We start from the raw sequence: 27,201 nt of genomic DNA, 5'->3' as shown, positions 1-27,201 counted from the left end.
TAAAGTCGGCTTTTTCGTTCAAATGCGCATGCGTCAGTCCGGGGAAATGCACAGCTGCGCGAAGACGGAAGTAGATATCTCCGTGGTGCTCGCTCCTATAACCCGGGGCCGGTGCAGATTTCTCCTGATAGGAGCACCGGCCCTAGGTTTTTGGTAAGTCACTACAATCACTTGGGGGTGCCTAATGTTTGGCACCTCCAAGTGTCTCCAGCCTTTCCTTCTCCTTTAACCTGTCTGAATGACCAATTCCCATGGCACGAAAAATGTTGGGAGGCTTCACACACAATCCAAAAAATCTTATGAATCTTTGTGTCATACTATTGCGTCTTTGCGTCTATGAAAATTGAAAATGGATATAATTCTACATAATGAGGTTTCGTATGATTTTCCATCTGTGTGTGTTTCGGCTCTGAATAATCACAACTATTTTCATACCACAGAGATTGGTCGTTTAGTCGATCGGACAGGTTAGAAAATTTCTCCAGGTAACAATACCTTGTCATGTTTTGCGTATCTGATATTATCCATGGGTGACTGTCGCTACTATTTGTGGGACATAATGTACAATTGCTGTTTGTTAATTAATGACCAGAATATTGTGGGATTATGAATAAATGATGAATAAAATCTGAATGTGTGTGGCCAGCTTTAGTGGCATAAGGTAGATTTGGCGAGAAGAGATAATAATCGATTGGGATACTGTTAGAAATTAATATCTGCAACAGATTATAGGCCAGTTTGATGTTTCGGGCAAAAAAGTTTAAATACCTTTCATGATTATTTAGATGGAATAGGTAGTGTGAGGAGTGGACACAGGTTGTGAGGAGTAGGAAGGAGGGTGGCAGATTGGAACAAGCATTGTATAGTAGTAAGGGGTCGGGGTGGGCACAGGTTATGGGTGATAAGCAGGGAATGTGGGTGAGATGGACTCTACATATGAAGGATATAAGGGCTTTTGGAAGATTGATACAGAATATGGGTCATTAGAGAGTGTGTTATGAGGGCCTGTGTTAGAGTGGCACAGTCTATGGGTGATGAGCAGGGTCTGTGCATGCGAGATGGTAACAATTGGAGCAAATGATGGGAGATGGGTACAGGCTGTGGGTGTTTAGAATCATGAGTAGGAAGGGCTGTGTGAGATGGGCACAGATTACAGGTGAAGGATGTGAGGGCATTAGGGGCATGGATGCAGGCTATGAGTGATAAGGGGGTAGGTTATGAAGGGGTTTGTGAGATGGGGCAAGAGGGGCAGTTGCACCTCCTTGCCCTCAAACAGATCCAGCCAGGTCCGGACTGAGAATTAAAATAGGCCCTGGCATTTCAGGTACACAGAGGCCCAATCAGCCCACATAGAGGCCCAAACAGCCCCCACCAGCCCACTAAATATTGACTTTCAATGGGACCTTATAGCAGCCCCTCTGGCATTTGCCAGAACCCACAGATTGCCAGTCCGGGCCTGGATCCAGCGTAGGCCCTTTTTACTAGAGGCCCTACTGGATAGCTGACAGCCCTCTTAACTTTCTTCTATTCATGGTTGCCCACTCGCTGCCTGAAAAACTCTTTTCTTACGAGGTGAAACTTTTAAAGATGACTGTGTGTTACACTGTAGAATGCATTGCAATCTTTAATTATTATTAAATAATGCTTTGGCAGTGGCGTTGGAGAATGTCATTATGAGCAGTAATCAGCATGGCTATATAAAGGGAAGCAAAAAAAGCCAAAAGGCACCGCTCCAATACTCACATTCCCGCAACTGCTCGGCTGTAGTGTCCGGGTGCTCAGTCCACAGCGTCCACGCAAATTCAACAACCAAAAAAGGAGAGAGGATAGCACTCTGGATAGAAAGGCAGATTTATTGCAAGCTCCCGTGGATCACAGTCACCTTACGCGTTTCGGGAATAAAACCCTTAGTCATAGGCTAAACAATAAGAAAAGCACATGTGTTATATACAGAAAGGAAGTGGCGACCCCTACCGGGCACCACATTACTCAAGCAGTTAAAACATCATTTATTCCTTATATAAAACCATTGTAATGTTATGTATAAAATTGAATAAAACCAATACAATTCTGCGAAACCTTGTGCCTATTGCAGGCGAAGAACGAAGTGGCAGGGATACCTAGGAGAGATGTCCTTGGGAAGTGTAAGAAAACAGGTGCTAATAGCACTCGAGTCCCTTTTATTTCTACCTTTAACACCAATTCTGCTGCGTGTAAGAGACTTATCCTAAAACACTGGGGTCTGCTACAAGCTGATCCAAAAATTGGTCATTTATTCCATCTTCCCCCTGTATTCTCGTATCGAAGAGGCAGGAACATTGGGGACCTTATTAAACCGAGGCCTACCCAAAATTTAGATCTCCATTTAACTACTAACAGTAAGGGGACTTTCCCCTGTCGACAATGCGGACATTGTAATGGCATCATTGCTGGTGATGTAGTGGTACATCCATCACAAGGGACCAAACACCCTGTTAACTGTTTTTCCACCTGTGACAGCCATAATGTTATATATTGTATCAAATGCCCTTGTGGTAAAGCCTATGTGGGCCAAACCACAAGACCGATTAAAGTCCGTTTAAATGAACATAAATGTGTAATAAGACAGTTTAAACCAGAGAATGTAGGTGCGGTTAAGGAAAAGGGCAGATTAAGAAAAGAAACATTATTGGCGAAACACTTTTTTATGCAAGGACATCAGGTGTCACAAGTGAGATGGCAGGTATTAGAGAAAGTAACTGCTAGGCAAGGTCAGGACATTAAAAGGCTGCTACTCCAAAGAGAATGTTTCTGGATTTGGCTCCTGCAGACACGTGATCCGAAAGGGCTCAATGAAGATTTCAACATGTCTTGCTTTTTGTAAAAAATTTGTTTTTATATTTATTGTTTTTTCAAAAATTATATTTTTTGTTTTTACAGATGATCAACAAATACCGACACGGTCTGGTTTAATTAGGTAATAGGGTCAGCTTCCCTTTGTTCCAGTAATCCCTTTATAGGGTAAGATTAAATTCTTATGTATTTTTCTAATTTTGTATAATTCATCTAATGAAATTTTTTATATTATGATACTTTGTAGGAGGGAGTAGTGTTGATATACACCTGGCTTTTGTATTTGCAGATTTTGTGTTTTTTTACGTAATTTATGGTATCACTTCACATAGGTGTTTTATCTGATTCAGTAATATTGTAATAAAAAATCTTTTTAAAAAAACAATGTTTTTTAACTGTGTATTTATCATTTTAATGGAATTGTATAATTCTAACAAAAAGTGGGTGTATTTTTCTGCAGGTTCACTCTTTTTTGATTGGACATTTAATGTCTTCACACTATTGGCTTGTCTTGTATGACACACTAATTGAATAATTGATTTGGCTATATGTATGCACTTTCTTTTTGAATTCGTATGCTTGACAAAGGGGATTTGTTCCCCGAAACGTTGCATTTGCAATTCCGTAAATAAAGAATTTTTGGAAGAATTCCTGTAGACCTGTGTGCCTTTGGATACCATTTACTTTTTTCTCAACAGCCACAACTACATAGGATCAGTGGCGTAACTTCGGATGCAAGGGCCCCCCTGCAAAAAAAATTTCAGGGCCCCCTCTTCACAAAATTCGAGCATTTCATGTATAATATCCCCAGAACTGTAGAAGGATGGCACAGTTGCAATTTCACATATAAATACCCCAGAACTATAGAAGGATGATAAAATTCAGTGGTACAGTGTTTCCCCCCCACACAGAAATTCAGTGGTACATTGCCCCCCAACATAAATTCAGAGGCACAGCGCCCCCCCCTACAGCTATTCAGTGCTACAGTGTCCCCCCCTACAGAAATTCAGAGGCACATTCCCCCCCCCTACAGACATTCAGTGGTACAGTGTTTCCCCCCCTACAGAAATTCAGTGGTACAGTCCCGGTATGGCTGGCGCTTCAGCTACAAGTTTAAAAAAGGAAACATAATGCAACTTGTAATACTGTATGAAAGAAAAGAGACAGGATTACACATTGCTTGTAGTAAAGAAATGAACCACAAAAATGCTCATTAACATGTACATTCTATAACACAGTGCGGCGTGTGTGTGTGGGGGGGGGGGGAATTACTCAAAAGAGTAATATTTTTGCCACAAAGTCACTATTGGATTTAACTTATAAATATTTTTAACTAGGACTAAGAAGTATATTGTTGAAGTTAAATTGCTAAATAAATATTTATAGGGCTGTTGCACCCAAAGGATCAAGCAAGATAAATATGTCTGTTGAGCTAAAGAAACGAGCATAGACAGTGATTAATATATAAAATATATTGTTTGAAGAAATGTGAGTCCAGATATTTGCCATCCAACCAGCAGACCTCTTCACCAACGGTGTCCAGAAGGTGGTGTCAAAGCCTTGAGGCGGATGGGGGGAGGAGTCCCAGCACCAGCCTTCTGGACCTTTGCCCTCTGGACCACAAACTTCCTTCTGATGCACCTCCTAAGGGCGCTAAAGTGCTTCTATGCAACATGTCCCTCACAGCACACATTGATTACAGAGCTCACACGATCTGCAACCTGCTTACATAATTGACTGGCAGCAGTGATCAGATGGGACTGCACACCAAACAACATGTCCCATTGTTGCAGCACCTCATCCACTAACACTGCATTCTCCTCACTGGAGAACTTTGGGCTTTTTTCAGGAGGCCCCTCCTGTTCCTCCTCTTCTTCCTTCCTCTTCCTTCTTCTGGCCCTCCTCCCCCACTCCCTGCTGGGCTCAACCCCTGGGGTTCCCTCCCCCTAACTAATGGGGTCCCCCCCTACCTAACCTATGGTTGACCCTGTCCCGGTAACCACTGCCAGGCCAGATGACCTTCTGCCAGGGCACTGAGAAATCCTCCAATTCATCAGTGGCCCTTGCCCTCCACACCCTCCACCTGTCTTGGCTACAGCCCCAGAGACTCCTTCCCTCCCACTGGCTTCCCTAACTGTGGACCCCCTACCTGTGGACCCCCTATCTAACCCCTGCCCCTGGAACTCACAACTTGGTTGAGAGGCAGCTTCCTTCACTCCTTCCTTATGGCCCCCCTCAAACAAGTCCTGAGCCCCCCCATCAGGCCCGGACTGGCAATCTGTGGGTTCTGGTAAATGCCAGAGGGGCTGCTATAAGGTGCAATAGAAAGTCACTATTTAGTGCGCTGGTGGGGGCTATTTGGGCCTCTGTGTGGACTGATTGGGCCACTGTGTACCTGAAATGCCAGGGCTTATTTTAATTCTCAGTCCATACCTGCCCCCACCACTATCTTCCTCCCCCCATTCCTGACCACCTTCCTCCCCCTACTCATTATCTCTCCCCCTGTGGGCCTTTTTTAAAGTTTTGGGCAGCTTGCCAAAAGTAGCCCCTTCTCCTTTGCTTTCCAAATTGAAAGTGCGCAAAATTTCCGTCTGTGCTCCTAAAATGGCAGCTGGAGGACTTCCTATTAGTTAAAAAAAACAGGAAGCATCGAAAGGAATATCCGTTTAAATTTTCCGAAAATTACGATTTTTTCATGAAAAGTAATACTAATAAATTGTATGATTAATACCAAAAAATTCAGAATCTCTATGGACTACAAATCTGAAAAAAACGTACGATAAATACAATTTAATCAGGAATATTGATAAATAACCTACAATTCGGGGGGAAAACAATAAGTTAAAATTGGGTTCATTCAGAATAAAACATGAGATAAATTCGGATCTTAGTAAATAACCCCCGAAGTGTTGGTGATGCCCCATCTAGAATATGCCGTGCAGTTTTGGTGTCCTGTGCTCAAATGAGATATTATTGAATTGCAGAGGATCCACAGTCAGGCAACTAAACTCATAATGGTTATGGAAAGTCTCAGGCATGAAGACTGACTGCATTGTTTATGCTGAAAAGAGGGCTTAATGGCCCATATCTCATGGAAAGATCCATAGCATTTAAGAAGAGCCTCCATATAAATCTACAATAAACCCACACTAATCCTAGAGACTTATGCCATATGCCATTTTCTTGAACAGAGAATTGCCCACTACAATTACTTTTGTGCTGTGCTGTTAATAAAATTACACTTAGTTGAAATCATGACCTTAGCTAACCCAAGACGACAAACTCATGCTGTTTTTTTATGGCTTGGCAGTTCTTAATCGGCAGGCAGTGAACACTTGTTTGTATACTAAACATGCATTCAAGTATTATATCATTTTATACTTTTTTGTTGGATTCCATTTTTTGAAGCACTGTATAATTTTTTTTGCTTCCTGCATTCCATAACTGCATGTTTTGGTTTTGGAGCCTTGACATTTTACCTAAGGTATAAAAAAAAAACAAAAAAAACAGGAAATACGATCATACATTATATTTGAACCATTAAAAATAAAAAAGCAACCTGACAACTAACATCCTCTTGAAAATGCAAAGTGAGAAGTATGGTACTTTTCCCCTTAGGAAATCACCACATCTGGACACTCGGATAAGGCTCAACTCAGAAGATAACGTTTTTTTAATTAGGTGCACCAACACTGCAAACAGCAATCCAGCATTCGTCAGCTCCGGACTAAAGAACTGCCTAGTACCCTTATGCATACATTTTCATACCCTCATACACATTTTATTAGCATTTTTGATTACGCATATTACCTTAAATCAGTCTTATTGGTCATTTAGAGGCCTGAATTTCGTAATTCATGTGAATTTTTTTTCACTTTAAAGTGGACCTGTCACCCAGACACAAAAATCTGGATAATAAAAGTCCTTTTCAAATTAAACATGAAATCCAATTTAAATGTTTTATTAAAGCATTCATAGCTGCTGTAAGCTCATTTAAAAATCTCAGCTGTCAATCAAATATTGTCTGCCCCTCCTCTATGCCCTGGGCATAGAGGCGGGGCAGAAAATTACTTTCACTTTCCATTCAGCACTTCCTAGATGTCACGACTCTCCCCACATTCCCTCTTTCTCTTTACCAATTAATTGTGTAACCAGGGCATGGGGATGGACATCAGGTCCCCCATTCTGGTGCACAAACAAGATTCTGAGATGATACAAGGTTTGTCTTAATAACAGTGTCCACAAAATGGCTGCTGCCTGTTTGCTATAATTATTTATTCCCAGACTGAAGGAAACAAGATTCAAATAATTTATAGAGTCTAATTAAAGTTAATTTTGCTTGACTAATGTGATAAAATAGGATTTTGAATATTTTTTTTGGGTGACGGGTCCCCTTTAATAGGGAGGTTATTTAAGAAAAAATTAGAATGCCCAATACTCAAAAATTTTTACCAACTCAAAAACTCAAATCGAGTTTGATTCGAATTCGACTAAACTCAAATCGAGTTTATTCTCCGAAAAAAAACTCGAATGTCAGGAAGGCTATTAACATCTTCAAATGGGTCACTGGACCTCTCACATTGACATACATGAACTCGGCAGGTTTTAGGTAGTTGAATTAAAATTATTCCCAAGGTAAAGGTTTGATAAATTCGAATCGAGTTTGGATTATTCTCAATTCGAATTTGAAGATTATTGATTCATATTAGTGATTATACAGTCCATCACTTGGTTAAATGTGTACCTCTATCTTCAGCATGGGCAATCCTGGGTATGACCTCCGATGAACACACCAAAATAACCAGGGAGAGCTAGAAGACTGTTGTTGAAACTAACAGCAGTGGGCGAAAAAAATAAATCTATACTGTTTTTTTGGAGAAAATGGTTAGGGTTTTTTATGTGGACTGGGTGGTGGCATCTGTAGGCTAATGGCACACAGGGAGATTTGTTGCTTGCGTTTAAATCTGTGCTACCATGGACAAGAAATATCCTATCTACCATTATCAAATTAATGCAGGTGCTGCTAACTTAATTGATTAATTTAACACTTGGTCGCTTATAGTTTTACATATTTCCATTTTTACAAGCGCTCACCAAGTAGTGAATTTGGTTAGGGTGCCGCTGCCCCAAACCCGTCGCTAATTTAAACACAGTCTAATGATTCAGGTGCACTCACCGCTCTCAGTTAGAGGTCCGGGTGCTGCGCCCCAAACCCGTGGCTTGGGGAGAACACTTCACTTTGCAAATCCGCCTTGGGCACACACTCCAGTGACTCCTCAGATGCAGTGTAAGTAGAGTTGCCACCCGGCCGGTATTTTACCGGCCTAGCCGGTAAAAATCTGACCATTTTGCGGTCAAAGTAAAATCGTTCGATCGAACGATGAAATCCTTCGAATCGAAAGATTCGAAGTATTTCATCCATCCATCAAACGATTTTTCTTTGACTTCAGAAAACGTTGAAAACTGCTCTAGCAGGTCCCCATAGGCTAACCTAGCACTTCGTCAGGTTTAATTTGGCGAAGTGTTGAAGTCGAAGTTTTTTTAAAGAGACACGATTATCGAATGGTCGAATATTCCAACGATTTTACTTCCAATCGAATTCAAAGTCGAAGTCGTAGTATCCTATTCAATGGTCGAAGTATCCAAAAAATCACTTTTAAATCATTTTAAATTCTGCAAAGGTTACATTGAAGATTGCGTTGGCCTATATGTGTTAAGGAAAGAATGCCGAGATAGGAACCTGTGGAGCCATAAGAGAGATAAGTTCAGAAATGTAGGGTGGAGTGGAAATGTGCGTCCCTTTAATTTTCAGGGTCAATAAAAACCACTAAAATTAATATGTACAATCACCACATTATCGACCCACCCCCCATACATCATGACCCGCCCAATCATGTCATGGGCTCGTTCCTGGTATGTCATAGCCCACTGCCCCACCAAAAGGTGACAACCCTATAGATATAAGCAGTAAATGAACATGTCAGAGCTAGTTCTTCATCTGTGGCCTAAAAAATGGAATGAAGTGAACATATTTTTAGGCCACACTCCCCCATTATCTATAATAAGCACAGCATGTCCCAGACATACCAGTAAGATCACTACAGAAAATGGATTCAGGGCATTGGCCTGACATTAGCCAAGCTGTGCATGAACCAGGGCAGAGTGCTTTCCATTTGTCAGTCTTCAGAAATCTGCACAGGCAGTTGTGGAATGCAAAGCCCGTGTAAAAACAAGCTGTAACCCTAACTGCATTACCATGGCTGTACCATTACATTAAATGGATTAAAAGAATTGCATAAACCACAGACATGCCATCAAGATCCCTGCAGAAAATGGGGCCTTTGAGGTCCATACAACTAAAAGAATGGGGCTCCCGTCACTTCTAAACACAGTAACATTGAACTATATCTCCCATCCACCTCTAATCACCCTTTCTATCCAGAAGAGATTTGTGCTCACTTATGCTATTTTTTCCACTTTTCTCTATTAATTTCTTCCCCCATCTTTTTTTTTTTAATTTCTTCCCCCATGTTTTATTTATATTATTGTTATTATTATGCTTTTTCAAAGGAGACAAAGATTTACTATATTGGCCAGTTGCACCACATTCCTAAATGTAGTCAAAGCAACAAGTAATGTTACACCTGTACTAAGTTACTAGTGCTGTATGCGTTCATGTACTTGTAAAGCTGTGTGTGGTCACATTAGGGTTGCCACTAGGGTTTCCACCTTTTCTGAAGGGTTTAACCGACCAGTGGGGGGCGGGAAGAAAAGGGACAGTCCGTGCAGTAAAAGTGGCGAAGCCACGCACCATGACGCAAAAAAGGGCAGAGCCACATCGCGTGATGGCCAGTAGGCTGAAAGATAAGTTCTGAGTGAATTGGGGGTGAGGCAAGGGCTTTTTTAAGGGTATTATCAATTTGCCGGCAACTACATTTCGGTAAATTTGTAATACCGGCCCCGGTCTTGGCAGGTGTTTTACTGGCTAGGCCGGTAAAATACCAGCTGGGTGGCAACCCTAGTTGCCACCTTTCTGTTTTCCCATCTCCGGGTAGGGGGTGGGGCAGGTGATGTCAGGGGGCAGGACGGATGATGTAGGGGCAGACCATTGCCACATGTGCGTGGCTGATGACATTGGGGGTGGGACTTGCAGGGCCCTATAAGACAAAATTTCTGGGACCCCTGGGCTGCGCCCACCGCAAGCCCCACCTACAGGTCCTCCCCACCCCACAGGTCCACCCCCACCACACAGTAAAAAAACAAAAAAAAATATTGGTGGCTAGGGTTTCCATATGTTAATAAAAAATAAAAAGATATTGGTGGTCAGGGCCCCCCATAAAAAACATTTGTGGCCAGGGCCCCCCATTTTAAAATATTGGTGGCTAGGACCCCACATGAGTAAAAAAAATTGATGACCAGGCCCCCCCCCCACATTATAATAAAATTGGTGGCCAGGGCCCCTTAAACGTCCATGCCTTCCCGAAGTCAGCAGCTCTCAGAAAGACGGGGAGTCTGGCTAATCAAGTAAGTGTGGCGTGGCTAGGCCCCCTTACCTTCGGGCCCCTCTACAATTCTCCCCCCTGTCCCCCCCTGATGGCGTCCCTGGGGACTTGTGACATGTGATCAGCGATTGGCTGATCGACATGCCAGTTACTTCAATGTCCTGTTCGGACAGGCCGTTTTCACCTGAACAGTCCTTCCAAAAACCGGACAAGTGGCAACCCTAGGCCACATTTAGGGTGCATACCTCCTAACTGTCCTGTTTTTAGAGGGACAGTCCCTCTTTTGACAGCTCAACCTGCAGTCCCTCATTTGTACTGGAAAGTCCTGTTTTTTCTCTGCACCGAAACAGCCAGAAAAAGAAACAAAGTTTCTAACTTAATTGGCTTTTGGCACAGAGCCCAGAACAGCCACAGCAGCAGATAAGATACTTTTGCAACAATTTTGAGATAAGCAAATAAGTAATTGTAACAAATTAAGATTACAGGTCCATTGGGCAAAGTTAGACTCACAGCTTAAGGTTAAGGGCACACCTGGCAATTCGGGGGAGATTTAATCGCCTCTTCTTTTGGGGCGACTAATCTACCTGAACGGCTTCCCCCTGTCTTCCGCCGGCTATAATAAAAAATCCGTAGTTGGCCGAAGTTTCCTCGTGAGGCAACATCGGGCGACTTCTGAATACGAATTTAGTCGCCAGGCGACTAAATCTCCCCCGAATCGCCAGGTGTGCCCTTACCCTAAAGGGCAATTCACCTTCATAAGCAAAACTATAATAACTGGAAAAAAAACACAGAAATAGGTTCAACTTTCATAACCTGCCAAATTTTGTAAAATGAACATGGTAATTAGGGGGCGTGGACAAAAAAATTTTGTCTCTCTTTTTATTTCCAAAATGTTGGGAGGCATGAGGGTGAGTGCTCTCTTCCGCCTGCTCAATAATGTAAAACCTATTGGTAAAGTCTCTTTTCTCAGAGTCTTTGTTACATGCTTCTGAGTCATGCACTTGTCACACAAGGGACGTCCCGTGTGGAGCACTGACCAACAGAAAAGGCGTTTATTCCTCACTGTTGTTTCTTCCTTCGGTTTCAGCCCTGGCCCCTCCCATTCCAGGATTTTTGTGAGTGCTGCAGCTGTTCCTACATTTCTCTCCTACTTCCTGGTTCTCCACTAAGAAATCAGTGATTGTTGCCGTGTTGTGCTCAGCGGGGAGGTGAGACTGATGCATTTCTGCTTCCACCATGTTTGTTCTATACGGGGCTGCCTATACCCAGTGCAGAAAGGAGGGGCTAAGGTGGGAGCGGCTGCTGTTGCTTCATGTGTTTATAGTGTGTCGGCTGCAGTCTGGCAACTCCCAGTGGAGGAAGACGAACTAAGGAGGAAGCTTTGGGTAAAAGTCCAAGTTCGCAGTAACAGACAAGGGATCAGGAATAAGTGTAGTCAAATCCAGGCAGTAGTTCAATAGGCAGGAATACGGAACGAATTTTAGGACATCCTGCAGCGAAATACCTGTCCTGCATGCGATGTCCTATGCCTTCGGAATGGCTCATCGGTTGCTTTTACCGTCATTCATCGTCCAAATCTGCAATCACACCTCCGCCCTCAGCCTTCTGCCCTCAGCCCTCTTCCTTTTAGTCCTCTTCCTTCCGCCCTCGCTGCGCAGCCCTCCCCCCCTCAGATCTCTCTTTTCAGCCAACAGTCTTATCCATAAGCTTCTAAAGTGGTGAGCGAGGGCGGAAGGAAGAGGACTGAGGGTGGAAGATTGAGGGCGGAAGGCTGAGGGCGGAGTTTGTATGACTGACGGCTGAGAAGGGAGGGTAGCGGACGGAGGTGTGACTGCAGATTTTAACGATGAGTGACGGGCTTTTTGGCCCTGATGAAAACCACCTTTTGTGGTTAAAATGTGTTGGGGTTTTTATGATGTGATTATTAAAGGGCATGTAAAGGCAAAAAAAATTAAATCCCATTTTTACTTTCTTTAATGAAAAAGAAACCTATCTCCAATATACTTTAATTAAAAAATGTGTACAGTTTTTATAAGAAACCTGACTGTATGCAGTGAAATTCTCCCTTCATTTACTGCTGTGGATAGGAATTGTCAGACGGTCCCTAACTGCTGAGCAGGGAAACAATTATACTTATGAACAGCAGGGGGAGCCCCCACCTTACTTCCCAGCCATGCAGAACTCAAGCAGCTTTGTTTATGACGATCCCTAAGCAGCCCAGACCACACTGAGCATGTGCACAGTCTTAGTCTTGCAAAGATGTTTAACAAAGTTACAAGATGGTGACCCCCTGTAGCCAACTTTGAAAGCATAAATTATTTGTTTGATTAGGCTTGTGGTGCAGTAAGTTCATGTTTATATTTAGTATACAAAATACAGCATTTCTAGCCTTATTTTATTTTAGACTTGACATGCCCTTTAAATAGAGAACTTAGTATTTTTATTTTTGGAGTGTGCAATCCCTTGGCTTCTATTGTTTAATGGATATGGGATTGTTTGTGGGCTGATTCCAGTGTATTGCCACGTCATTTATTTTCTTAGGGTGTGCATTTCTCATACTTGTTATTAGCACAGTAGCTCTGTCTGTTCAGTAAGCAATACAGTCACATTGTACAGTCACAACCCCCTCCCCCAGTGCTGCCCTAGGCTGGGTACCCTCTTTAGAGCATACCTCCCAACTGTCCTGTTTTAAGCGGGACAGTTCCTCTTTTGACAGCTCAACCCGCAGTCCTGCATTTGTACTGGAAAGTTCCGATTTCTCTGCACTGAACAGCCAAAAAAGATACAATGTTTCTAACTTAATTGGCTCTTGGCAGAGAGCCCAGAATAGATACTTAAAGGGGTTGTTCACCTTTTAAACACTTTTTTTCAATTCAGTTGTTTTCAGATTGTTCCCCAGAAATAAAGACTTTTTTCAATCACTTTCCATTATTTATTTTTTACTGGTTTTCCAAAATTTAAGTTTAAAGTTGAATGTCCCTGTCTCTGGTGTTTGAGTCTGACAGCTCAGTAATTCAGGTGCAGACTCTAAACTGTTACAATTTTGCAACAATTAGTTGATAAGATTTCTCAGCAGCATCTCTGGAGTATTAACAACTATCGTATCAATTCTAACAGCTGCCTGTAATGAAACCCAGAGATTCTGCTCAGCAGGGACAAAGAGAAGAAATGCATCAACTAAACGTATCAATTTAAAACAGTTTAACAGGGGTGAAAACTTAACACTCCAATATAAGAAAAATGTCACATATAGAAAATAGAAATTCATAGTAAAAATTCGTTATTGCTGGTGATCTATCTGAAAACAACTAGCTGTTTGAAGGTGAACAACCCCTTTAAGATACATTTGTAACAGTTTTGTCCCTTGGGAGAAGTTAAACTCACAGCTTAAAGGAGAACTAAACCCTAAAAATAAATAGGGCTAAAATGGCATATTTTATATACAGAACTTATTGCACCAGCCTAAAGTTTCAGCTTGTCAATAGCAGCAATGATCCAGGACTTCAAACTTGTCATAGGAGGTCACCATCTTGGAAAGTGTCTGCAACACTCACATACTCGGTTGTCTCTGAGCAGCTGTTAAGAAGCTTAGGGGTCACTGCAAATTATCAAGCAGAAAATTAGGTTGGTCTGTAATATAAGCTGACGCTACAGGGCTGATTATTAAATTCTGATGCTAATTGCACTGGTTTCTGTGCTGCCATGTAGTTATTTTCTGTATTAATTACTAATCAGCCTTATATTGTGACATTTTTATTCTATGTGTACTGTATATTGTGAGTGGGTCCCTAAGCTCAGTAAGTGACAGCCAGGGAACTAGGGGTAGGAAGAGTAGGCACGTGCCTACAGCGCAAAGCTGGGGGGGCGCCAGGCACATACCTGCTCTGACGCCTACCCCATTGTCCGGTCCCGTCTCTCCCGGGACCGGACAATGGAGATGGGGAGCTACTGGGGCATCTTTGGAGACACAGACTTCCCTGCTAAAGGGCTATGGTTGCCTTGAGCTAAAACATAGAAGCCTAAAACATAATGTACAACATTTCTAGTTTACTTCTTTAGTTTAACTTTCCTTGTCCTTTAAAGGGCAATTCACCTTCATGTAATAAAACATAAAAACTACAGAAATGTGTTCAGATTTTCATTACCGGGCAAATTTTGTAAAATGGGCATGGTAATTAGGGGGTGTGGCTACAAAATGTGACATGCTCAAAAAATGTCATTGCGCTCTGTGCGGCAACGTTTTTTGTCCCTCTTTCTGTTTCCAGAATGTTGGGAAGTATGTTAGAGGTTTTGAGGTAAGTACTACAGGTATGTGATATGTTTAGGTCACCCCTAAATCTGTCAGGATCAAAGATAACCCCAGACAAAGACAGTACGTTCATGCACTTGCTCATAGCTCTTAGGGAAATAAATAATGCTAGCCAAATGGGAGAACAAAGCAGGCTGAAAAAGCAGGCAAGCAACTTCTGGTTTTAAAAAGAAACATCAGAGCGTGCACATAAGTGCAGGTCACCATATCGCCTTTTTAAACCAGACTGGAAATTAGATTTTATTGCATTATTTATGTTTTAAATATTAAAGATAGATAACTTTGTCCAGTATGGCAGATTGGAGGGGGAGGAATTAATTTTTACTGTTAAATAAACCCAATAGGCTGGTTTTGCCTCGAGTAAGGATTGATTCTATTTTAGTTAGGATCAAGTACAAGGAAAAAAAACAGGAAAAAACAGGAAATTTGGCTATTATAGTTCAGAGAGTGCACATTTTTGCTCTCTGCACTAGCAATGTAGACCCCCTGGACCCCTGCAATGATGAGCCTGACAGGAGGGGGTCAGCTTGAGGGCTAGAATTGCCCCTGGACATAATTATAAATGATTTGTCTAATGATTTTTCTCTTTAAGGATGACTGTGGCAATCTTTTCGGACTGCGTGTTCTTCCTGAAAATAAATGATTTATCTTTTAAAGAGAGGAAAGCTTTAAAATCCACAATAACCTCAAATAATGGAGTTATATCCTTTGTGCTCAATCAGAAGGTAAGTGATAAAGAATGCTTAAATGTTTGGGAATGGAGGTCCATCACATACAGGGGCTGCTGTTTCAGTAACTTTAGGGGACACCATCAGCAGTGTCTTTACAGATTAGTGCTCAAAATGCTGTATGGAATTTGTCTAAAATTTCTTTTTAAAGAAATATACTATTGCCCATAACCAGCATTGTAATTCACTCTGTCCACAACACCAAATTCAGTTCTCACTTTCAGGATTCTGCCTTCCGAACCACCTATTCTGTATAAGGGTAACACCAGTGTCTGCTCTGCCTCCATACTGTCTTTGATGGTTGCTGGTTTACTACTGCAAAGAATAGTCTTATGTTTTTGACATGAGCATCCTTTAATACTGTACTTGCCATATGTAACCCTCGCTTTCTGTCACACCGACCCACGTGGCCCTCTGTTCCACACACTCCACCAGTGTAGGGGTTGTTACTGCAACAGGCATAAGGACTCGAACACAGGCAGAGATATCATAACTTTACAATGCTTTATTGATTGGCACTGTCTGCTGGGGACCTGTAAAACAGTAAGGAGAACACTGCCAATTTCAGGTACATCACAGGCCACCAGCCCACCTCTTCTGTGGAACTAAAGCACTGAGGAGGGACCAGACCAAATGGTAGGATATAGACAGGGGGTAAGGGAAAGTCCATTAAGGATTGTGGTCTGGTAAAGATTCTGTTTAGAGTGTGGCTATGATCTTTCCCACAGAGGTTAGCTGCTCTGTTAGAACTATTTATTTCTTAACTAGAACATAATTAACAGTAAAACATTCAAAGGTATATTCTGCACTTTTGGTCAGTATTTTGGTATAGTCCAAGTGATTCTTCCTGTCAGGAATTTAACCTCTTGCAGATCTGAGATATTTGGCGAACATTTATATATTTAAGTTAACTGTGTTAACCGTGTTACATTCACCCCTCCTTAATTTCGCCAAATATTTGTTACACCAACTGAATCAAAACTTTACATAGTATGTTGTGAGACTTACCAAAATTCACATCTACTCATTAAATTGGAATAATATAACATAGCGTTCTTATATTACAATAAGCTATATAGGTATCTGTGCTTACAATATAAGGTAATAGAGCCTTTTCCTCAGCCCTTTAGCAAAGGTTCATTTAAGAACTACTTAGAGGGTGTGCACTACCCTCGTACAGTAGGTAACACAAAGTGCCATTTACACAATGCTTAAATGAGGAGATACTATTTACATATGGTACTAAACCCCTTATCAATTTCTGGTTTTTATGCCACTAAACTATGCATACACACACCATTTGTCTTGCCTTATTTTTGTAAAATAAGCTCTTACATATTCCTATCAAAGCGCTAGTAGAGTGATAGTTTGTTCTATCCTTTATTTGTTAAGGGCATCGCCTAGCAATTTAAGTACTTCTAGCAACTGACTTTCAGTTTGGCAGCTAGATATTATGGCATTCATTGAGCAAATAAGTCTGTCCACTGGCTTTACAATCCTACCAGACCTTGTTTGAGTTAAACCTTCTACTGGACTTTGTGGAACTCTGGGTAAATGGGAAGATTCTTTGTCACTTGAAGCGTGAGTAACATCACTTTGCCTATCTGACTGGAAAACAAAGTCACCTTGTTGGTTACTAAGCTGTGAATCCGACAAATCATTGGGTACTTGTAGGTCAAATAAAACTTCATTTCCAATGCCTTCTGTTTGTGCTGTATTTATATCATTACATGACTGTAGTGAATCTCCTCTCTCTGTATTGTTTATTGGGCTACTACTCTCTTTATTTTGCAAAACCCAATTCAGGGTACTTTCAGTATCTCCATCCTCACCAAAAGAGTCATGATGATCTTCTGCTTCCAAACTGGACACAGTAGAAGAATTGTCTGATGAATCTTCTTCAGGGATCTCTAGAGGCAGAAAATTAACTGGTAGTATTAAGTTGCGATGCACTACTTGGATCTTTCCAGTTTTTGGATCACGTATCTGAAAAATGTGTATTTTTGGATTGGCCTTGACAACTTCATACACTGTAGACTCCCAAATGTCAGCTAGTTTACGTTTTCCTCGTTCTTTTCTGTTTACAAGTAGAACATGATCACCAGTATGAATTTGAAAGCCTTTTACTTTTTGGTTGTATTTCCTGGCCTGTCTCTTTTTTTCTTGACTTGAATGTTTCTGTGCTATACTTATTGCTTCCTGCAAACATTTCTCCATAGATGCAACAAATTCATCATGGCTTGTAACTGTCTCATCCTTTAATACACTTCTGAACAAGATGTCTACAGGCAACCGTGGGGTACGTCCAAACATAAGAAAAAATGGTGGATACCCTGTGGTTTCATGCACAGTGCAATTGTATGCAAAGGTCAGTGTTTGGATCATCTGTGGCCATTTACTTTTTGCTCTCGGAGTTAAGGACCTTAACATATTTCCTAGAGTACGGTTAAAACGTTCTGCTTGACCATTTCCCATAGGATGATAGGGTGTTGTGTGAGATTTTTCTACTCCAGCAATTTGTAGAAGCTCATTGATCAGTTCACTTTCAAAATTTGATCCTCTATCTGAATGTAATCTTTCAGGAAATCCATATATACAGAAGAAATTATCCCAAAGTTTACGGGCTACTTGCTTGGCTGTCTGGTTTAAACAGGGGAATGCATGAGCTATTTTTGTAAAATGGTCTGTAACAACTAGAACATCAACACTTTCATTATTTCTGTCCTCAGCGGACCAAAAATCAATACATACAAGTTCCATTGGGTGGGTAGTAAGAATGGATTCAAGAGGCGCTCTTCCTTCTGGTTCTAGAGTTTTACTGACAACACATCTCTTACATTGTCTTACATATGTTTTAATATCGTCTTCCATCTGAATCCAGAAAAATCTTTCACGCGCTAGAAAGTTTGTTCTGTCTTGACCTTGGTGTCCAGCATCATCATGGATTCCTTTCAGAACTTCCTTTTTTAGAGAAGAAGGGACCACAAACTGGTATCTCTTAATTCCAGACCTGTTCCTTGAAACTCTGTAAAGAATTCCATTGTCCAACTTGAGCTTATCCCAGTGCTTTAGCAATCTCAAAGTCTGTTGGGATTCATAAGAACGTTCCCTACGGGATGGTCTTCTCCCTCTTTGGACAAAGTATATGGCCCTGGAAAGGTCATCATCTTCACTCTGCTTAGTTTGAAGATCCTTTAAGGAGAACTTTGGAAGTGGAATTGATACTTGCTGTATCAGAGTATTCACTTTTGGTTGTATCAGTACTGTGTGGCGTATTTGACCATATGCAGGTTGCAAGTGGTTTTGCATTACTGCTTTAACTTCTTCACTCGTCATCAAACAGGAATTAGGGACTGTATGAAGTGGCGTATGCTCCACTCCTTGGACACTCACTGAAAGTCTAAATGATTCCTGAACTGCATCCTTATCAAAAGTTTGGCAAGTTTCCAACAGATCTTGGTAGGGTTCTGCTACGATTCTGTTGTTGATTCTTGTCTTTACAAATGGTTGACGACTTAGGAGATCAGCTGGTATATTCTGTGTTCCTGCCACATATTTCAAGTCAAAATCATACGGTGAAAGTTTGGCAACCCACCTCTGCTCACAAGCATCCAACTTTGGTTTGCTCATTATGTATGTGAGGGGGTTGTTGTCAGTCCATGCAGTGAAGCGGTGTCCTTTTAACCAGTGGCTAAACTTGTCACACACTGCCCACTTTAGAGCTAGGAATTCAAGGCGATGTGCTGGGTACTTTGACTGGGACTTAGTTAGAGCCTTGCTAGCAAATGAAATAGGCTGGGCCCTCTTCCCGCATTCCGACATCTGACTAAGTACTGCGCCAAGTCCATCCATAGATGCATCTGTTGACAGGATAAAAGGCTTGCTAAAGTCTGGGTGTGCTAGCATCACCGTGTTTTGGAAATCTGCTTTCAAATCATCAAAAGCCTTCTGACACTCTATAGTCCAGTCTTCAGGGCAAATTTTCCTTATAATGGTTTTTCTTTGTCCATTTCTCTTTGACATATGCCTGCCTTGTTTTGGCTCAGCTGTTAACTGGTAAAGTGGCTTAGCTGTTTTCGAAAGTCCTGGAATGAAATGAGAATAATAATTTGCTAGTCCTAAAAATGACCGTATTTTCTTTACTGATGGTGTTCTCCTATCCATCTCCATCAGGTCACTCACAGCAACATTGGTTATTGCTGAGATTTTCTCTGGGTCAGCTTTTATTCCTTCCCTTGTGATGAAATGTCCCAAAAACTTGACAGATTGCCTTAATAGTTTACATTTCTTGGGAGCTAGTTTCAGGTTATGTTCACTAAGCCGACTAAAGACCATCTCGATTCTGTCAATGGCTTCCTGTTCAGTCTTTCCAAACACCAAGAGGTCATCCAAATAACATAACAAACTTAGGTAATTTTGGTCACCGAAGATTGATGTCATCATACGGGCAAAAGTTGCAGGGCTATTGCATAATCCCTGTGCCATTCTGTTATACTCAAACAGTCCAACAGGTGTAATGCAAGCAGTGTACTTCTTGTCATCTTCGTGTATTGGAATGTTATAAAAACCTGATGTTAAGTCCATAGTGCTAAACCAGCAGTTCCCACTAAGAGAAGCTAGAGCATCTGTTTGATTTGGTAAGGGATATGCATCCTTTATTGTACGAGCATTCAGCCACCTGAAATCTGTACAAATCCTGGGTTCCCCAGACGGTTTCCATGCTAAGACAAGTGGTGAGGCCCACTCGCTATTGGATTTCCGAATAATTCCCTTCTCCTCCATTTCGTTCAAGACTTCTCGCATTTTTTGAAAATGTGCAGGAGGGACTCTTCGGTATGGAAGGCGAAAAGGTCGGTCATCTGTTAGTCTTATACGATGTATAAAGTCTTTGGCATCACCACAGTCCAACTTCCCCCTGGAAAAGATCTGTTCATAATGAGTAATTAGTTCTCCCAGTTTTTGTTTCCAGAACTCTGAGACCTCACATAAATCTATATTCAACTCTTCCAAACCAAGATTTTTCAGTACGATTCTCATATCTTCATGAGGTTTATATTGCTCAGATATGGAACATTCTCTTTTCATAGAATTACCAGTGCAAGTATTTTCATGTACTGTGTGATATTGTAACAGCTTTGCTTTTTCCTGACAGTCCAGTTCAAAGTCTTCTAAAGCAATACAAGGGTGGACATCAGCAATTTTTGCATTTCTCCGAATGGTTATTTGCTTATCAGATGTATTAATCACCTTCATGGGAATCCATCTGTCACCCCATAATGATGTAACTGAGCGCCCTACCAATACATTACGTGGGCAAGACTTGGAAGTAGTAGGCTCTATAATAACTGTGCTCCCAACTGATAAGCTACACTTCTCTGGGAGTTTACCCCATACTAAATGTTCCTGATGGGGTTGTAAGACAATACAAGTATTAAGCTTTACGGTGCCTACTTTCTCTGGGATCATGTCACCTTTCCATCGGCTTACATTAGCTAAAAGGTGTAAAAAGGAATTTGAATCTTCATCGCTATGCTTTTCAGGAGCCGCTAGCACTTTCCAAAAATCGTCATCTTTTTTTAGCTGATGGATAATATGTTTGATAACATTTGTACCAATAATTATATCATCAGTTTGCCCTGGCACCACTAGTATTGGCACAATCATTTTACAGTTAAACATTTCTAACAGTATTTCGTACTGAGCTCTTGGGTTTACTCTGTTGCCACCACAACCTACAAGTACAATACCACTTGGTGAACCAGAACATTGTTTTAGTAAATTAGCTTGCACTAATTTCTCCTCTACTTGTTCACTGATTGTACAGGCCATTGAGCCACTATCAATCATAGCATTTAGTTCACATTTTCTTGAACAACAACAGTAGTATAGAACAAGTTGTCATATGGTGCGACCCTTTGTGTTCGTTGAAATACTACCAATGTCTTGTCAGTTATGGATTGAGCATGTTCCCTATAGCAATTCTCTAGGTCATGGACATCATGGGAAATTGGGGTTTGTGAATTTGTGCCCACACTACACCCCTCTACATGCAGGCTTTCTAGTTTAACTGATGTGTCAGTTTCCTTTTTGGACATTCCTGCCTCTTATGACCTGATTGCCAGCACAGGAAACATAAATTGTTCATCATACAGTGTGCTTTTGTAGAGTGTTTGCCATCTTTGCATATATCACAAGTATTGTGCCTCCTTGAATGGGTTAACCCAGCTGTTACAGGCAGCACCGGGTGCTGATAGGCCCCTTGAACTGGGATTACCTTCTCTAGCAATGTAATTAATCTCTCAACATTTGTATTATCTTCCTCTTTAATATAAGATGGAAGGTTCTCTTTTACTGGAGGTTCAGAAAAGTGGGAATCAGTTGATACATTTAAGATCTCCCCCTTCTTGCTAGCTATGGTTTTGACTGGCTTACATTCGGGCCTCAGTCTCTTGTCTCTATGATAACTATCCATCATTTCTTGAACCTCACCCACAGTCCACTTTTCAGCGGGTTTACACCTGAATACACACTGCAAATCTGGCTCTGGGCAGTGTCTAATAAACATCATTGCCACCTCGTGACCTGGGTCTTCCACACATTTCCCTTGCCTTTTTAAACACTCATTGGCAAGATCAATGACTTGATTTAAATGAATCCAGTAGTCTAGACTACTCTCACCAAGCTTTGGGAGTGTGGAATAAAAGTCTGCTAATGGGGTTGCGGAGGATATGGCTTCCCCAAAATGTTGCTTCAAGATACTGTAAATCGCTCTTGGGTCACGTTTAATATCTATAGATGGGTTATTTCTGACCCCAATTTTCACTAGTTCTTTTGCACGACCCATAAGTCTATCCATAATCTCTTTACCATGCTCAGCAAGTTGGTAACCCTTTTTAGTAAGGTAAGACTGCATAATTTCCTCCCATTCATATACAGTACATTTATCATTTTCATCTCCCCTAAATACAGGGGGTTCCTTTACTTTTGCATTGAGTATCCAATTTAATTTAGCCCACTCCTCAGTTTGCTTGTCACTCACTGGCGCAGTGTCACCAAGTCTGGTGTTTTGGGCTGCTAACCCTGTTATAATTGAGTGGCTAATCTGTTGTCCAACTTCTTTTATAAGATCGGACAAAAACTGAGGGTTTTCAGATGTACCCTGCATGTAGCTAGCTGCACCTCTGCAATAAGGGTCACTATTTTGTATTGTTCCTCCTACCTGTGCAGCGTGCTGATGTTGCAGTTCAGCTACACCATGACCAGTTAGTGCAGGTGAACCAGACCTGGTCAGTGAACTTTCAGGCTGAATTGCTGACATGCCAAAACTTAAATTTACATTACTTATTTTGTCACGTGATTGAATACCTCTTCCCCGTGGTGCAGGGGTTGATTGTAAGTGCCCTGGAGGTGTTGTGCGATGCTCAGACATATTGTCTTTCTATACCACTTACAGAGTCCTTGTAAAATAGTCTCTCAAACCTTTGAACAAAGTCCACTTATTTGTTTATCAGCTGCAGTTACCGCTGGCGAATATGAGAATCCTCACTGCAAATCGATGAAATCCGAGTCACGGCACCAAATGTAACCCTCGCTTTCTGTCACACCGACCCACGTGGCCCTCTGTTCCACACACTCCACCAGTGTAGGGGTTGTTACTGCAACAGGCATAAGGACTCGAACACAGGCAGAGATATCATAACTTTACAATGCTTTATTGATTGGCACTGTCTGCTGGGGACCTGTAAAACAGTAAGGAGAACACTGCCAATTTCAGGTACATCACAGGCCACCAGCCCACCTCTTCTGTGGAACTAAAGCACTGAGGAGGGACCAGACCAAATGGTAGGATATAGACAGGGGGTAAGGGAAAGTCCATTAAGGATTGTGGTCTGGTAAAGATTCTGTTTAGAGTGTGGCTATGATCTTTCCCACAGAGGTTAGCTGCTCTGTTAGAACTATTTATTTCTTAACTAGAACATAATTAACAGTAAAACATTCAAAGGTATATTCTGCACTTTTGGTCAGTATTTTGGTATAGTCCAAGTGATTCTTCCTGTCAGGAATTTAACCTCTTGCAGATCTGAGATATTTGGCGAACATTTATATATTTAAGTTAACTGTGTTAACCGTGTTACACATATCACTTTTAAGAATGAATTTTAAGCATTATTGTAAATACATACAAGAAGCCAGCAGTTCGTTCTTTGGGCTGTAAATAATAATAATAATATAAGCATCTCCTGATGCTTATCTGCTCAGTTCTGTTGATCATCATCATAAGAGCTATGGAACTGAGCAGAGAAGCATCAGGAGACAATTCCTGTATTATAACTTAAGCATCACCTTCTGAACTGCAAAAGTGCTCAAAAGATCACTGACTGATTTCATATTACAGTTACTTTTAAAAACACAAGCATTTTATAAGAGTCTCTCTCCTTCTCTAATGATATTAATAATGCTGCCAAAACCTGCTACTTCTTCCTTCCTTATCCTATCCTGATTAGACTACTTCAGTCTCCAACTAACCAGTCTTCCTGACTCCCATCTCTCTTCCCTCCAGTCAGTCTTAAACTCTGCTACCAGGACAGTGTCGGACTGGCCCACCGGGATACCAGGAAAACTCCCGGTGGGCCCAGGTGTCAGTGGGCCCTCTTGCTTCTAACCTATTTCATGGTCATTACCTATTTCATAGTGGGGAAAAAATGCTTAATAATGGAAGAATATAGTAAGTAGATATAAAAGACTAGGAGAATAAAGAGGTTGAGTCAGGAGAGGCGGAATAAGAGTTTGGAAAGTGGGCCCACAATCTGAGGTTTTCTGGTGGGCCCCTGTCATCCCAGTCCGACACTGTACCAGGATCCTCCTGCTCTATCCTAAGAAGGAACATGTTCAACACCAACTAAAATCCCTAGCATGGCTGCCTGTTAAGCAAAGGATGGCATACAAAATGCTTCTGCTAACATTCAAAGCCCTTCACTCCTCTGCTCCTCTCTACAGCTCTTCACTTGTCTCACTGTACGTAGCTGGCCATCTTCTCTGCTCCTCTCAGAGCCACTTTCTCTTCACACCATCCACTGTCACCTCTCATCTCAAACCCCTCTACCTTTCTGCTCCTTACCTCTGGCATTCCATCCCTGAAATCCTCTCTCAATCTCTTCAAGAAAAGAGTCTACCTTTTGGAGCACTAGAATATTAGTCTAGTTCTGGGACCCATTGGACAATGCGTCCACCTTGCGCAATTTTTCCCCTCCAATTTATGCCTGTGCCTATGATAAAATAACCTAATCTAATTATATTAAAAGTAATATTAATTTATGTCCATTTTTTAATTAAATTTTTAGTTGTGTTCAGGAACCAAGTAGAATGCATTTGCAATTTTCAAATGTTTAATTTTTAAGTTGAATATTGTTTGGAGTTTATCGCTCACACTTAATTATGAATGGCATAATTATATAATTATACATAACCCTGTTCACCTTTTCTCTGTATTTTAGTGCACTCATGTTGTGGTGAACACCATTGCCTTTTTAAGTGCTTCTCAGCTGAAGACTGTCCAGAAGCATCAGATTCAAATTGTGGACAGTCATTTTATATGGAAATGTCTGGAAGAGAAGTGTCTGATTCTGGACTACCAATATCTGACTGCTGGTGTCACACCAAGTGAGAAGGAACCACAAAGCTGGCAAGGTTACAATGTTTAGTGCATTCTACTTTCAATGGCAGTATATTTCAACCTGCTTTGCTATTCTTTGTCTAATGGTCAGCCATTAGGTTAGTAAAAGGGCCAGTATACCACACTTTCAGCATTAATTAACAATGCTATTGTTTTAATTAAGAAATTTCTATTGTTTTTGTTATTTCTGAAACGGCAATATGAAGCCAGTTTCACTTAGTGCTTCCTGTCACTTCCTGTCCCAGAGAATTTTAGAGGAGCTGACAAACCAATTACCAGTCCACTGTGAAGCCCCTGTTAATAAGCTGCTCAAAGGCTGCTGCTTATAGATATAGCAGATGTGTGTTTGCTTAAAGGGCATGTAAAGGCAAAAAAAAAATCCCATTTTTACTTTCTTTAATGAAAAAGAAACCTTTCTCCAATATACTTTAATTAAAAAATGTGTACCGTTTTTATAAGAAACCTGACTGTATGCAGTGAAATTCTCCCTTCATTTACTGCTGTGGATAGGAATTGTCAGACGGTCCCTAACTGCTGAGCAGGGAAACAATCATACTTATGAACAGCAGGGGGAGCCCCTGCCTTACTTCCCAGCCATGCAGAACTCAAGCAGCTTTGTTTATGACGATCCCTAAGCAGCCCAGACCACACTGAGCATGTGCACAGTCTTAGTCTTGCAAAGATGTTTAACAAAGTTACAAGATGGTGACCCCCTGTAGCCAACTTTGAAAGCATAAATTATTTGTTTGATTAGGCTTGTGGTGCCGTAAGTTCATGTTTACATTTAGTATACAAAATACAGCATTTCTAGCCTTATTCTATTTTAGATTTTACATGCCCTTTAAGGGAAAATGTGTGTTTGTTTATAGAACTATAAAGAATTTGTTTGTTTTTCTTATAAAAGAAGGAGGGATAAGGTCAATGAAAATAGCACAACTTTCAGATTAGTGCTTAAGAATGGCAAAAAAAAATAGAAAAATTTGAAAGTTTTAAAATTAAAACAATAAGCAGAATATAACTTTAATACAAGTACTATTTATTGTGCCAATTTTAAGCAATGGTGTTTAAGGGGGTTATTTATTAAAAATTTCGAGGTTTTTTTAACTATAAAATCTGACTATTTAGTGGAAAGAAAAAACTAAAAATTTTTGAGATTTATTATACCCCAAGGATGGAAAAAGTCTGAATCGGAAAAATCCTCCATCTCAGACCTGTATATAAGTCAATGGGAGAGGTCCCTACGCTATTTGGAAGTTTTTGTGGTCTGCGCTGGAATTAGCCCAAAAATCTGACTATTTCTGGCAAAAATCCGAAAAATTCGGACTTACAAGGAAAAAGCCCAATAAATAGATTGTTTCGGGGGAAAAACTTGAAATTTGGATTTTAATTCTATTTTATCGAGTTTGTCCCAGATCCAATTAAATCGTGCTTTTCAAATAATAAATAAGGTCCAATTGTGGATTTAAGTTTGGTCGGACTTTTTTTAATTATAATAATAATAATATTTAATAATATAAAATAATATATATACTAAGATTTGGATTTTGATAAATAGGCCCGAAGTGTATACTGCACCTTTAAGGTGGGAAACTAAATATCTCTTCATATTTTAGCAGATCCCGAAAAAACTGTCTTCCCCGAAAATGTCCCGACACTGCAAAACAAGGATGAATTATGGGACAGGTAAATGGGTTTATTTAAGTAGTATGTAGATCATGAGTTAAGTCTGCTGCTAGTTAAGGAAGTCCTTATAAGTAACGTATGCCCTATTTGCCCTTATTGAATACACTGATAAACATATTCTTCTATCAGTTTAATAAATCAGTATTTGGTTAAAGAGCCACTGATGCACTTCATTGGATTAAATACGTTGTGTGTTGAGTGTTACAGTTCAGCTGCATCAGACCCCTTCTTCCAGTTTTGTGGGAACTTATCTGAAAAGAGCAGTGGCGTAACTAGGAAACTTCCTCTATAGCCAACAAGAACCCGCCCCTTTCCCAGCCGCTCTCTTTCCTGTGGCAGGGAAGCAGAGAGTGTCGGCACAGGGAGGATAGTAGGCGGAGTCTTGGTGCAGAAGTGGGCAGAGTCTGAGTGGGGAGTGGGTGGGGCAGGGCTGGCCCTAGGCAACCTGGCTGGCCGCCCCAGCCCATGCAACGA

General features: G+C 41.1%; 1 protein-coding gene, 1 long non-coding RNA gene and 1 pseudogene across 36 annotated transcripts in view; 1 reads left to right on the top strand and 2 right to left on the bottom strand.

The window, feature by feature from the left end:
- LOC108709019 overlaps positions 1-11,572 on the bottom strand; it is a 43,241-nt pseudogene extending 31,669 nt beyond the window's left edge.
- Positions 11,197-27,201, top strand: part of LOC108709018 (protein mono-ADP-ribosyltransferase PARP4) — a 104,014-nt gene continuing 88,009 nt past the window's right edge. For 31 of the 35 annotated variants that reach the window (XR_005965927.1, XM_041584524.1, XM_041584554.1 and 28 more), the window contains exons 1-4: positions 11,197-11,542; positions 15,236-15,368; positions 24,866-25,058; positions 26,658-26,727. Coding sequence is in view for 34 of the 35 variants with exons in the window: in XM_041584524.1 (XP_041440458.1) it covers positions 15,237-15,368; positions 24,866-25,058; positions 26,658-26,727 (395 nt within the window). In the remaining variant the exon portion in view is untranslated. Of the gene's footprint in view, positions 11,720-15,235; positions 15,369-24,865; positions 25,059-26,657; positions 26,728-27,201 lie in introns of all 35 variants that reach the window. The other 4 variants (XM_041584526.1, XM_041584525.1, XM_041584529.1 and 1 more) reach the window with 3 other exon arrangements.
- On the bottom strand, positions 23,068-23,504 carry LOC121400708. The gene is made up of 2 exons (XR_005965928.1): positions 23,170-23,504; positions 23,068-23,110 (listed from the first exon to the last, which is right to left on the bottom strand). It is a non-coding gene; the product is annotated as an uncharacterized LOC121400708 (long non-coding RNA).

This window comes from Xenopus laevis, chromosome 2S (assembly GCF_017654675.1).
Source record: "Xenopus laevis strain J_2021 chromosome 2S, Xenopus_laevis_v10.1, whole genome shotgun sequence".
NCBI classification, from domain to species: domain Eukaryota; kingdom Metazoa; phylum Chordata; class Amphibia; order Anura; family Pipidae; genus Xenopus; species Xenopus laevis.
The sequence above is the reverse complement of the archived record's forward strand: the minus strand, read 5'-3'. Positions and strand labels throughout refer to the sequence as shown.